Source organism: Amphiura filiformis, chromosome 13 (genome assembly GCF_039555335.1).
Source record: "Amphiura filiformis chromosome 13, Afil_fr2py, whole genome shotgun sequence".
NCBI classification, from domain to species: Eukaryota; Metazoa; Echinodermata; class Ophiuroidea; order Amphilepidida; family Amphiuridae; genus Amphiura; species Amphiura filiformis.
Genome location: NC_092640.1, coordinates 66,618,155 through 66,632,683, shown reverse-complemented (window position 1 = coordinate 66,632,683; position 14,529 = coordinate 66,618,155). Strand labels below are relative to the sequence as shown.

Here is a 14,529-nt window from a genome sequence, read left to right as displayed (position 1 = left end):
AAAAAGCAAAATCGAACCTCGTTTTGTTGGGATCTGGAAAATCTACCAGGTCAATTTACCGACAAACTCCAAATTAGGAAAAAGCATTCTTAAAAAACAAAATCTAATCTTTTTCTCTTGAAATCTTGAGGTCTGTCCAGGGCGACCGCCAAGCGTAAAGTGAATCAAAAGTGATCAGTTTCATCCTTCAATGAAACGCCTGAATAACCAATCGATCAATGCGATATTATTATACAATCGCTGAACAACCTTTGTTCAACAGCTAATAGCTCCGTAAGAAAATACATTTAATCCATGTCATCAGATGAGTAATTTGATATCTCTCATTACCCCTGTGTGACCTTTCATGACCTCTAGCAAAAACGTATCCTACAATTTGAGTCAACTACTGTACACCCCTAGACGTGATCCAGAGGGTCTATACTAACACCTCATGGTAACAAATATTGGTAGACATGGGTGTTGAACTCAATCCTTATTTAAAGCCCGTATGATATTTAGCTCCTAAACTATTAAATAAATCGTAAGGTCGATAGTAAGTCTCTGTAAAACGGGCCTGGTAATATTACATGATTTTTGATTTTTCAGGTCTTCTACCAAAAAACCTAGACCATGGGCAAATTCTCAGGCGAAGAAAGATCATGGTTAGATTTATGTTCCAGTAGCGTAACCACGGGGGCCGGGATACAAACCAGGAGTTAGATGTCATAATAATATATATAAAATGAGTAAAAACTGGACGAAAACCCCAACCTTGCCCATAATTTTGATTTGGTTTAATTGATTATATGATTTTGGCTCTTTTATTCGTTTTAAGTATATTTGGAGGAACATGAATTTAGAAGTAGAAGTGACGTAATAAGAGGAATAACTACCATAGCATAGAATACAATTTTTGAATAGATCGCGGTACCTATGCATTGAACTATAAATGTCTAGGAGTCGTGTTCACACGGTCGGACAAAAATGACTTATTACTTATAACCGGTAATAAGTGCTTTATATCAGACTATGTGAACACGATTTCAGATAAAGACCCGGATCGTAATTCTATAAAAAAATTCCATATCATACTGATCACTAGCACCTGTAAGATAAGTATCTTTGAAAAGGGCGGTATTGTAGTCAATCTATGATTGCAGACATACACAGGTGGTGAGTGCAACATGCTTGTAGTGCGGGCGATATATTCAAAAATTGTATTCTTTTTAATGCTATGGTAGTTAATCCTTTTATTACGTCACTTCTACGGCGAATAGTGTCATATCGTATGTCAGCCAATGGTTGAATACCAATGATCGAGGTAAGTATAAACGTTTCTATTCTAAATTGGGGCAGGTGTGTGTATGTCTATTGAAAGGCTCCAGGGGCGTAGTCAGGGGGAGCCGGGGGCAAACTCGCACTCTTGGTGTGCGTTTTTTCTTCAGTGAGAAAATGGGGACGGCAAATTAAAGTGTCCTTAAAATGACTAAAAATGGGACAAAATTTGACAAGGGGGGGGGGCGAAAATTTGAATTTGCACCCTCACACTGAAATCCTGGCTACGCTACTGAAAGGCTCTAAGTTTTTATCCAAACATCGGCAAGTTTACATGGACGATCGAGAAAATAATATACAGGTAACACAACTTCTAAGTTCCCCCTAATACTTTTTCAAATAAGTCGACAAATATTTTACAAAATATAAAAATGTAAAAAGATATATGTATACAGTATTTGTTTTACCCCTGTGGACCAATTTATAGCGTCACACATCATTGCGTTCAGTCACAATGGTTAATTATGTAAGAAAAGAGACCGTTTTAAAAGTTGCACCTGAGCCCATAGCAGTCAGGTTTTTTGTAATTAGGGATTTAATTATGTTTCACTGTTGTTCATCACTGATTAACAACGATGCATATGCGTCGTCTGCATGGTTTACTGTACTTCGCGAGGGCAGCTTTAGCTGCCCGAGCGAAGTAAACCACGCAGACGCGCCAGACGCGAGATGTTAATCGATGATGCAGAGTGCACAATTTCTAAGTTTTAAGTTCCCCCGAAATACTTTTGAAAATAAATCGAAAAATATTTGACGAAATGCAAACTTGTAAAACGAAATGTGTAGCCTTATTTGTTTTACACCTATGGTCACACGCCATTGCGTACAGTCACAATAGTTCATTATGTAAAAAAGAGACCGTTTTAAACTGTGTTAAAAGTTGCATCTGAGCCCATAGGAGTCAACTCTCAAACAATACAGCAGGCCAGGCCTATCCATGTGTTTGTTCAACAACTTTTCCTATACCTTTGGACAGGCGCCAACCGTTGTTAAACCGTGATGAATCCACAATTTGTCAGTAGCGTATACGCGAACGCAAGTTAATGGAAGCGCGTATACGCGATATACGTCAGAAATTTGCCATACCTGGAACTTGTGTGCGCTACATGTTGTTTTCATTATTTTGGAGGAAGCGGCTAAATATTGCTCTTTTATTCTGTAAATCTTTTGCTGCTATCAACAGGAAAGCATTGATCTTCTTGTGTTTAGTGGCAATGACTAAACTGATCATTCCTCATGAAATAATCGTGTGCATTAGACGATCTTTACCTTGTTTTCGTTGTTGAAAGGGATTCGATCATGTTTGCCTAATTACAGAAAATCTGACTGCTATGGGCTCAGGTGCAACTTTTAAAACGGCCTCTTTTGTAACATAATTAATCATTGTGACTGAACACAATGATGTGTGACGCTATAAATTAATAATAATAGTATAAGGGGGAACTTAGAAGTTGTGTTACCTGTATACGAGAAGTGCAATAAAATATCATACAGTCGGAGGTCCATCATACGCGTTTTCCATTAAAGGTCAAATTACGCGTCCTGCTGAGAATGGATTCGAAATGTATCGTATTATGTGTAGCCATTCATCTTTAGTAATTTACAAATAAATTGGATTGAAAATATCTTTACAATTCCATATAATATAATAATATATAATATTACAACATAATATTGGACATAATCGGTCAAATATTGAAGGAGCTGGAGCAAATTATATCAAATGTTAACAGAAAGAAAGAACAAGAAGATAGATAGATTTTATTTCCATGCCAATGTAATACATACATAACATAACATATAATACATTCATTGATTATTTTTAGATTAATAAATTTCTTAATTAAATAATTTGATTAACATGTCACTAATTAGGCATGGCGGAGCCGTCCAAAAGGCCAAAGGAGGCCAGAGGTGGACAACACCTTCCATCTTACATTACATTACATTACACCTATGTGAAACCAAAGAACGAGAGAACACAAGGACAGAACACATAAAATTATGCCGACAAACATTTGAAGTTACCATCACATAACTTAAAACATGCCATAATAATAGTGTATTGATAAGTTTTTTTGTTTTTGTTTTTAATAAATATATAGCATATATATATACGTATATGAAGTATTTTTAAATGATTTTAAAAATTGTACCTTACTCAAGAAGAAGAAGAAAGAAACTACTGAAATCCAAGAGTCTAGCCGAAGCTCGGTTTGCCAATTTGAGTGAAAATTAGTATATGTGATCCCGATATAATTCAAAATATGATGAAGGTCATTTCAAGGTCACTAGAGGTCAACCAAAGGTCAATAGGGGTAAAAGGTTTGACCAATTTGTATGAATATTAGTATATGTGATCCTGATATGATGAAGGCTATTACAAGGTCTACAGGGGTCAAACAAAGGTTACATTTTGTTAATAAGTTATTTCTTTCTTTCTTTCTTTCTTTTTTCTTTCATTCTTTCATTCTTTCGTTCTTTGTTTGTTTCTTTATTTCTTTCTTCTACATATTTTGTTCCCATTATGCATATTTGCTGAATAGCTTGTGAGTTTCCGTGTCCTTCTTATCTATTTATATAATCCTATTTATTTAATTATTTATTTAACTTCCTTCCTCCTGTAGCCTTGTGATATTTATCGTCTTCGTAATCTCTTAATCCTATTCCGTTCCCTAACCCATAGCTCCGTATCCGCATATCAATTAGCTGGGTTCTAGCATGCGTTACAGCCCAATCGGAGCAACTTTGAATTTGACCTCAGATGGCCTTTGCGGTTTCATAGGCCTACTCCCCAAGTGCCGTGATTGTTTCTCCGGAGTTACAGCCCAATCGAAGCAACTTGAATTTGACCTGACCTTTGACCTCAAATGACCTTTATGGTTTCATACTCCTCAAGTGCCGGGGATTGTTTCCCCGAGTTACAGTCCGACACGGACACTTACCAATGCATCACGGGAAGCTATATTATAATTTAAACATTACATTTTGGGTACATAATCAATACCAAGTAATAACAATGCATCTGTGCCATTGATTTCACTCTGCTACATTATTTCAAAAAGAAATTAGAATAGTTTTCGAGCATTTTCCGTGTCCCTTAATAACATTTGACCCCAAATATGTAATAACAAGGCGATATTAGCGCTAATAGTTCTCATTAGCGTTAGGTGCGCTGTAAGCGCTAATAGTGTAAGGTGTGCTAACAACGTCATAAATGCTCATAAGCGCGTCGTTTGCAAATAGCGCTAATAGCGATTATTAGCGTGGAATGTGCCAATTACATCATTGGGGGGGGGGGGCATGGGAGTTTTTTGAAAAAAAAAAAACTTTGCCCACTAGTGAGAAGAAAAAAAAAACTTTGCCCACTGGTGAGACGAAAAAAAAAAATTGCCTCACTGATAAGTCCAAAAAAAAATTTCCCCACCCAACTTTGTATAAAAAATTACATTAAAATTGAAAAAAAATACTTCGCCGCCGAAGGCGACGAAAAAAAAAATGTGGTGCTCTCTGAGGCGAAAAAAAATATTCCGCCGCCTTTCTGCCTGACCCAAACTCCCATGCCCCCTGAGAATCTAATGGTGCGTCCCTTAATTCTGGTGATTTCTTCTTGATCTGGAGGGCCTCCCGCACTAAACTGGGGTACTCTCTATCATCCTTGGCTAGAACCTTAGTGAAATCGGATTTGTGCTCTGCGACAGCAGAGGGTTTGCGGCTGTTTATCACCAGCACGTATGAACTTACATTCGATCATTAGCGCTAATTATCATATTATTTACAAACGTGTTAAAAGTTTAAAAAATCTCAGCATGGTTCCCGCCTTTAGCGTGAGGTGCGTGAGGTGTGCTATGAAATGTATGAAATGTATGAAATGTATGAAATGTATGAAATGTATGAAATGTATGAAATGTATGAAATGTATGAAATGTATGCAAGTGTTAATAGCTGTATTGGACCACCGGGGGCGTTCTTCAAAATACTTTTCGGGGATCTCCACTTTCGGATACTGACTTTCTCTATACCTACTTTTTGCTGTGTTTGCAGTCCATCGGTATTCAATTGGGCGCATTGGTCTCCACTGAAAATCGGCCAAGCGATATACCAAAATCGCTAAAATGGTACCTGAAACCGTGGCACATCATCGTAAACCTCGCAACCGGGAGGACCCCCCACCCCCACAGGGTTGGATCCAGGTCTGTAATGCATGACCGTGAGGGACCCGGGTCTGTATGATGACACAGAAAATCACAAATGGAGTTGTAAAATCAATTGTAATAGTTAGGGGAAAAAGTTCAATTTGGTGACCACTCTCTGGCTAGTAAGGTTTGACGATTGATTCGACTTCTATGGACCATTTAGGAAAAAAAAGCCACCATGTCCCTCGCGAAAATCCCGGCATTTTTCGCTAGAGGCCAAAATCCAAAATGGCCGCCGCCACCATTTTGAAGTTTTGAACCAGAGCACCTATAATCATGCACAAAGACACTTTTTCGGATATGTCGAGTACAAGGATTCCGATTCTGACATTAGTTTGACATTACGGCATCATTTTCACCCAGAAATCCAAGATGTCCCTTATGCTAAGGTTAAGTCATCTTAGCCACAGGTAAGGAACGTAAACCCAGGATAGGGCCATCTAAACCACAGATAAGGCGCTTTATCCCTAGATAAGGGATGTAAACCCAAGATAAGGCAGTTTAAACCCATATAAGAGACATGAACCCCCAGATAAGGCGGAAATGACACACTTATGCTTCTGCTCTCATTCAAAATCCACATTTACGCTCTACCAAATGGGGGCCATCTTGGATTTCTGGGCAAAAATTATGTTGTAACGTCAAATTAATGTCAGATTCGGATTTCTTGGGGTCGACTTACCGGAAAAATTGTCTTTCTACACGATTTTAGGTAATTTGGTTCAAAACTTATTTTTTTCAAGATGACGCCGGCGGCCACCATCTTGGATTTCTGGGTAAATATGAGTTCGTAATGTCAAAGTAATGTCAAATTTGAAATCCTTCTGGTCGACTTATCCAAAAAAGTGTCTTTGTACACGATTTTATGTCCTCTTGTTCAAAACTAAATTTTTCAAGATGGTGTCGGCCACCATCTTGGATTTCTGGGTGAAAATGATGCCGTAATGTCAAACTAATGTCAGAATCGGAATTCTTTAACTCGGCATATCCGAAAAAATGTCTTTGTGCATGATTATAGGTGCTCTGGTTCAAAACTTAAATTTTCAAAATGGTGGCGGCGGCCATTTTGGACTTTGGCCTCTAGCGAAAAATGCCGGGGTTTTCGCGACGGACATGGTGGCTATTTGTTTTCTAAATGGTCCATAGAAGTCGAATCAACCGTCAAACCTTACTAGCCAGAGAGTGGTCACCAAATTGAACTTTTTCACCTAACTACATGACATCTGAAAAAGGTGCTTAAAATCACTGAAAAATACAAAGCTATGCAGCCAAAAACGTGCAAATGTTTTTTATCATTATTTTATAGGTTTGATGAAATCCCACAAATACATCCACTGGATATCGATTGTCCCACCCCACTGGCGAGTTCTTCTCAGGTTCCAAAAAGGGAGAGCTAGCACACAGTAAATGTGTGGCCTTTACACTTCACAAACCAAAACAAGTCTCAGGTCATCATAATATTGAAAATTGATAATAATGTCTTTTCGCTGTGAGAGTTGCATGTAGAAAATTGTTCTTGAAATTACCTATTTTTCAATTGAAAGCCGTGTATAGATAATTAGTGGTATGTATCCTTCTGGGCAGTGTTGATTACCACCCAGAATTCAAATACAATTTCCGTTTGTGCTTAATATAAAGACCTTGCAGTATGTCCAGAATTAAGCCAAAATATAGAGCTGTTTAATTATTACTTTTAATCAAGAAATTAAAATGATAAACAAAACAAAAAGGGGGTATATTTTCCCTGAAATACTTAACGCCGCTGAGTATAACATACTTGGCATGGAACAAGTACTGAAAGAACATTTTGGACTGAACCTAATCTGCATTAATTCCAGTGGACTGCATCTAGACACCTACCATAAAGTAAGAGCCCCTCTAATAAGTGACCATTATTTCAAAACTGTTGATCGTATGATTATCACAATCAAGCATTTGACCTACTTCAAATTCACGAAACAAGAAGATAATCCAATAAGAACCGAAAATATTTCCTTCCATGGATAATAGGATTTTGCTGCAACTTTCAAATCTTGTCTTATATGTAAATAAACAAATATTGATTGTTTTATGAGCTTAGGCATACAAATATGCTTTATAACCAGCATAATTATATGCAAAAGGTTGGACAAACATTTGTAGTATTATCAATTTCATTCAAGTTGCTTTTAAATTTAGAATTTGGATCAACGAGTGTGTTGGCCTCAACTCCAGCTTTTAACTCCAGTAAATCCAGCTCTCGAAATTTTCTTCTTGTTATTACACATTCCAGAGATTTTTTTTCTGTCGGTAGGTTTTTTCCCAGATTATCCCACGTATTCAATGAATTACCTTACGTTTTTAATCAACATGACTGTCTGTACATTGTGTCAGGGACAAGTTCTGAACGTCGCCTTTGAGAACAAAGGTCGTTGAAATGTACTGCATTTGAAACGTGCCGTCATCTTTTAAAAAAACTGAACTAATATAGCTCGTAACATAACAAGCAGACTCTAAATCATATTCGAACATGTCTGCAAGTGCAAGGATTTCAAGCATCGTTGTCGAAGTTCAAAATGGCGACATTACAGAGGAAATGTCTATGGCCATTGTCAATAGTGTATCGGGAGGTCCACTTTATGGAGGTAAGTTTACTCAATATGAAGTGGGGATAACGAAAGTGAAAAAAAGTGAATTTATATTTGCATTTTGATTCCTGATTTTGGATGAGTAGGCTAGTATTTAACTATAACATGTCCGCGACCGCAGCCCTTTGTATATTGTATATCATGATTAAGAACATATATTGAACACTTTGGTTACAGTTTTTCATTTCTGTTTCAGGAGGCCAAGTTACTAAAGCAATAAACGACGCAGCAGGCGGCTCTATTGCTAAAGAATATGAGGCAAGCTACGCTTCAGGTAAGTACCATTTTAACACCGTGATGTGTACTTACTTTTTGACCTACATTATATGGCTGAGAGGATTTAATTTATCATAATAAGCATGATAAGAAAAGCATTTAAAGAAATCAAAGACGTTTTGTAGTAAAAATTGTAGTGTAATACATGACTGACGGAATTTTAAACAATAAAAAAATAATATTGTGATCCACATTATATCAATTATAAATTCTAAATTTAGCCTAAGTCAGTCAAAAACGGTCAGTCAAAAACACTTACCATGGTCTTTTTTTCAAATGTGTACCACCTAAAAACAACGCCCTGTGATTGCTTTCTCCTTCTTTTTTTTATTGTGCTACAAACCAAACAATGAATGGCGATAATTTCTTAGAACCAAATGCAGTACCAGTTAAGTTTTAGAGGCCCGTTTGGGGAATCTTGCATGACACAAACTGTCAATATCTTGATTGTGGAACGTTATTTTGAAATTGCAAAAAAAGGTTTTCGCTATCAGTGTATCCAAATTTTAGACAGACAAGCTTGTTTATTCTAACAGCCTAATATGTAGACGTGTAATCACATTATCGCACAAAATATAATATATATATATAATTTATATAGTCGCTTTGAGAGCAAGACATTCGATAGCGTATTAAAATACATTGAGATAAACACTAATTAGGTGAAAAAGTTCAATTTGGTGACCACTCTCTGGCTAGTAAGGTTTAACGATTGATTCGACTTCTATGGCCCATTTAGAAAAAAAAATAGCCACCATGTCCCTCGCGAAAATCCCGACATTTTTCGCTAGAGGCCAAAATCCAAAATGGCCGCCGCCACCATTTTGAAAATTTAAGTTTTGAGCCAGAGCACCTATAATCATGCACAAAGACACTTTTTCGGATATGTCGAGTACAAGGATTCCGATTCTTACATTAGTTTGACATTACGGCATCATTTTCACCCCGAAATCCAAGATGGTGGCCGGCACCATCTTGAAAAATTTAGTTTTGAACAAGAGGACCTAAAATCGTGTAAAAAGACACTTTTTTTGGATAAGTCGACCACAAGGATTTCAAATTTGACATTACTTTGACATTACGAACTCATATTTACCCAGAAATCCAAGATGGTGGCCTTGAAAGAAATAAGTTTTGAACCAGATTACCTAAAATCGTTACAAAGACACTTTTTCCGGTAAGTCGACCCCAAGCAATCCGAATCTGACATTAATTTGACGTTATAACAACATTTTTACCCAGAAATCCAAGATGGCCCCTATTTGGTAGAGCGTAAGGAACGTAAACCCAGGATAAGGCCGTCTAAACCACAGATAAGGCGCCTTATCCCTAGATAAGGGATGTAACCCCAAGATAAGGCAGTTTAAACCCATATAAGAGACATGAACCCCAGATAAGGCGGAAATGACACACTTATGCTTCTGCTCTCATTCAAAAATCACATTTACGCTCTGCCAAATGGGGGCCATCTTGGATTTCTGGGCAAAAATTATTTTGTAACGTCAAATTAATGTCAGATTCGGATTTCTTGTACTCGACATATCCGAAAAAGTGTCTTTGTGCATGATTATAGGTGCTCTGGTTCAAAACTTAAATTTTCAAAATGGTGGCGGCGGCCATTTTGGATTTTGGCCTCTAGCGAAAAATGCCGGGATTTTCGCGAGGGACATGGTGGCTATTTTTTTCTAAATGGTCCATAGAAGTCGAATCAATCGTCAAACCTTCCTAGCCAGAGAGTGGTCACCAAACTACACATACCATTGTGTAAGTTGGTGCGCTGTTAATCATTTCATGGCCCGTGACGTGGCTGAAATTCTTTGAATATTGCAGGATTGTACCCTCACCATGCCTGTTGCTGCTCAGGGGGCAGGGGGTAGAGTTCCCCCCTGACAAAAATTAAAGAAAAAAAGTGCCCCTCTGACAAAATTCAGCCTGATTATGGGCCAAAATAGTGTAAAATACAACTTTTTGCGCGCACATAGTGCAAATAGAGCCTTTTTTGAAGATCGAAGACATACAGTCTCTATGTATGTATGATGCGTCTGTAATTTTTTTTCGTTTGTACAATATAATCGTGTAAAAACAGAATTTTGAAAAATATTGAGGGCGTCCTCCTCAGCAAATGTTACAATATGGCTTTAAAGGGAAAAATTGGAATGTCATCTTGCCCTGAGAGAGATCCGACTGCAGGCCTGACCATGGCCAGACGTTAACAACTTTTCTCTAGGCCATCCAATATGCCATGAATTAGTCGGACTACAACTGGTACCTACTGGTCAGTTTATACTCTAATTTTCACATCTGTTATTTTTATGTGTGGCTTTAAGTATTGAATTTTAAAATTGAGTGCACTTGCACATTTCCTTTGCACACAGAAGCCACAGATATAGTAATTACATCTGCCGGAAAACTTGAACAGAGTAAAATTTTTCACTTGACCGCTACAACGAATCCCACAGCTCTAAAAGATATGGTACGCAGGACTCTGGAGAAAGCGGAAAGTGAGGGAATGGACTCAATAAGTTTTCCAGCTTTAGGAACCGGTAAGAAAACTAGAATGTGCCTTGTTGCCCAAAAAGTATCTGCATCTTACACGATTTTCACCCTGATGTGGCCGTGACGTTAGTGCGCATTTCGTTGGGCGCAGCTGCAAATCGTCTTCGCTCAAAGCAAGCGCTGGCGTATATACAAGTCGCGTCTGCAAGACGCGCATAAATGTACGCGTGTGTATCGGCTTCCTCAAAGCATTGACTTTACTGCCATATTAGGGTGAAAATGGGATAGAAATCCAATATTTCGCACCCAATGGCCCTTTGTGTACCAAAATTCACCTTCATTTGGGGCTAAATTAGTCTGAATTTAATATTTTTCGCGCGCTTTGCGCGTAATAATCCGAGTAAAACCTATGCTCGTCTCCCCTCTGCCACTATCTTAGTATCGATCTTATAACTGTGATGTGCCCTGAGTAATTTAATTTGATGATTTATCTTTGGTTACAAAGTTACATGAGTGATGACATTTTGGGAGAATTCCCCTCTTAAATTGAGCAAAACAAATTGAATCATATCTAATTTGGAATATTTGGAAACCCCCTGAGGTTGTAAAGTGGTCACGGGATTCCCCTCAGGAAATGGTGTCATGTGAAAGGTTGATGTTATAATTAAGGCTTGGGAATTTCCAAGATGACATTTGGCTATTAATATTTGGGATTTCCCCCTGCTTGGTAATAAGAAAATTGAATGATAATTCTTCACAGTTTGTAGTGTTGATCTGGGCTAGCTAGCTAATATGCTTACAGTCCAATTCCTTCAAAGAAAGGAAATTGCTAATGCTAACCAGAATTAATTTAAGTAGTCAATGCACTACTACCTGCCGGTGTTGTCGGAGAAGATCTAGAATACGTCAAAGAACGTACTTCTTACAAGAAAGGAATATATACTCTTCTGCCGATTTGCTGATGTCTGGTTAATGGAGCAACATAAATGTCAATATAAGTGGGGACAACTGCATCGCAGTCCTGCTTCCTGAAGATATTGTGTGAAAGGTGGAAATAGCACCAATTTTGGAGAAAGCAGCGCAAGGAGTAAAGAGATTTGGAGAACTGCGCAAGGTGTTTAGTATTTGGAGAACTGCGCAAGGAGTTATAACGTGTTTGGAGAACGACGCAAGGAGTTTAGTACTTGGGAGAAAGTAGCACCATTTTCGTATGAGGATTTTATATGCAAGGATTTATAAATGCAAGTGTACAATGGACTTCGCTGATTTTCGCAGGACACATGATTAAGGATATATTACATCAGTCATCCAGAACATTGCAAGAACTTTATGATCACCAAGAAGAAGAATGCTGGCTAAGTACTAAATAGATAAAGAGTGTTTATATTTGATTATTGTGTATGAGCATTTGTTGTCATATATTGTACCAATCATAACGTGCTTTCAATTAAAGACTTAGATTTTGTTAGCTTAAGGGGGTACTACACCCCTCAATAAATTTGTGAATATTTTTGCATTTCTGCAATAAATTCAGCTTTATGTTATGATTGCAAGTTCTGCCCCACTTTTTAATCCCCTGATTTTTGGTTTCTGAACAAAAGAAAAACGGAAACTTATAACATGAAACGAGGGAATGTACCCTATTTGATTATTTCGTTAAGGGATGGGGTATGAGCGTTTGGACAGTATTAATTGTGGGACATTAGAGCACATCAGACATATCGAATTGCATTCCGAATACGAAGAATGTCCTTCTGATATCAAATAATTTTGATTTCTTGAAATTCGCAATGTAATACACATTTTATGACAAATCATTAAAAATTGATATTTTTGATGTTTAACAGTACTCGAAGTAAACTTTATAAATCTGATGATTTATACTTAAAGTGTATGTAGGTGGGATGAAAAACCGACGATCAATTGAAAATTTGGACCTTTCGTATTGAAGATATGGATTTTTTTCCCAAAACACAAAAAAAAATTAGGTCTTTTTGGGAAAAAAATCCATATCTTCAATATCAAAGGTCAAAATTTTCAATTGATCGTCGGCTTTTCCTCCCAGCTACATACACTTTAAGAATATATCATTAGATTAAAAAAATTTACTTCGAGGACTGTTATATATCAAGAATGTGAAAAATATCAAATTTTAATAATTTGTCATAAAATTTGTATTATATCGTGAATTTCAAAAATTAAAATTATTTGATATCAGAAAGACATTCTTCGTATTCAGAATGCAATTCTGAATGTGCTGATATGTCTGATGTGCTCTCATGTCCCACAAAAAATACTGTCGAAACGCTCAAAACGCTCATTCCAGATCCCTTAATGAGGTGAAAGGGTGGAATGTCAATATTCAATCAATTAAGACCAAATTCTCCACACATTCATACTCGTATCGTTTTCAATGCTTTCAATTAAATTGTGCTCAAATGTATGACCACTCAAACATTTGGGGACTTTCTTGTTTTGAGGTGATAAACAACTCACTAAAATCGGTCAAATTTGTTACCCACTTATTGCCCAATAGAACAGTAAAACCCGGGATATATTAGGGAGGTAAACATTACATTTGATAGTATCATCTTCTCTACTCTGTTTTTTCTTTTGTCATTTTTATCTTGCTTTAATAGGGGATTTGGGATGTGATCCAAAGAGAATGGCGGCTCCAATGTTCGAGGCTATGCGCGATTTCGGTCTCCAACAGGGAAAGTATGGTAGTATTGACACAATCAAAGTGGTAATATACAAAGAAACGTTATTCCAACAGTACAAGAAGGCAATGTACGACACTATTGGTGAATATTGCGCACCTGATGAGGATGACGACGACGACTCCGACGAGAGTCCGCCAGAGTAATAGTTTTAACACAAAACTAGATTAAAATTAAAGAATATTTTTGAATATGACGGTATTCTCCTAAGCAAATGTTTACCCAGCAAACACAAAAACGTTATAAATAAGTCATATTTTGGCTTTGGGTTTTAAACGTCTTAATAACATTAAAATGTCAGTTTATATAAAGGTCATGAAAACGTTTTAAAACGTTTTGTATGAAAACACACTACAACAATATTTTTTTTATGTTTTTTAAAATGTTAGTTTAAACTATTTCCGTAAACGTTTTTTGTCAAATGTTTTGTCAACACTTAAATAACATTATGTTAAAATATTTGCACTCAGCAAACACAGAAATGTTCTTAAAATGTTTTATTCAAAACGTTTTAATAACATTTAAATGTCGGGTTATATAAATGTCATGAAAACGTTTTTAAAACGGTATTGCAAATATTTTGGGCAAACATTTTTCGCAAAATATTTTTTCAACCCAAAAATAACATTCTGTTTAGAATGTTTTGTATCAAGTTTTCAAAAATGTTTTTGGAATGTTATTAAAACGTTTTTATACCCTTTATATAACCCGACATTAAAACGTTTTCTGACAACCTTTTATAACCTTTTGCGAGTGATGTCAAAAACGTTTTGTGTTAGCTGGGTAAATATTTTGGGTTTCAGTTACTTACTGATGGTTTTATGGTGATAATAATGTTATTCCCGGAAGAGAAGTGTGAATCGACAGTCATCCTGTTAAAGGACTTTTCCATTTTTA

General features: G+C 36.8%; 1 protein-coding gene across 1 annotated transcript; it reads left to right on the top strand.

The window, feature by feature from the left end:
• The first annotated feature begins 8,022 nt into the window (after positions 1–8,022).
• On the top strand, positions 8,023–13,778 carry LOC140167858 (macro domain-containing protein LMOf2365_2748-like). The gene is made up of 4 exons (XM_072191149.1): positions 8,023–8,137; positions 8,337–8,414; positions 10,792–10,959; positions 13,552–13,778. Exons 1-4 carry the CDS (start codon positions 8,023–8,025, stop codon positions 13,776–13,778), a joined length of 588 nt encoding a protein of 195 aa, XP_072047250.1.
• The last annotated feature ends 751 nt before the right edge of the window (positions 13,779–14,529 follow it).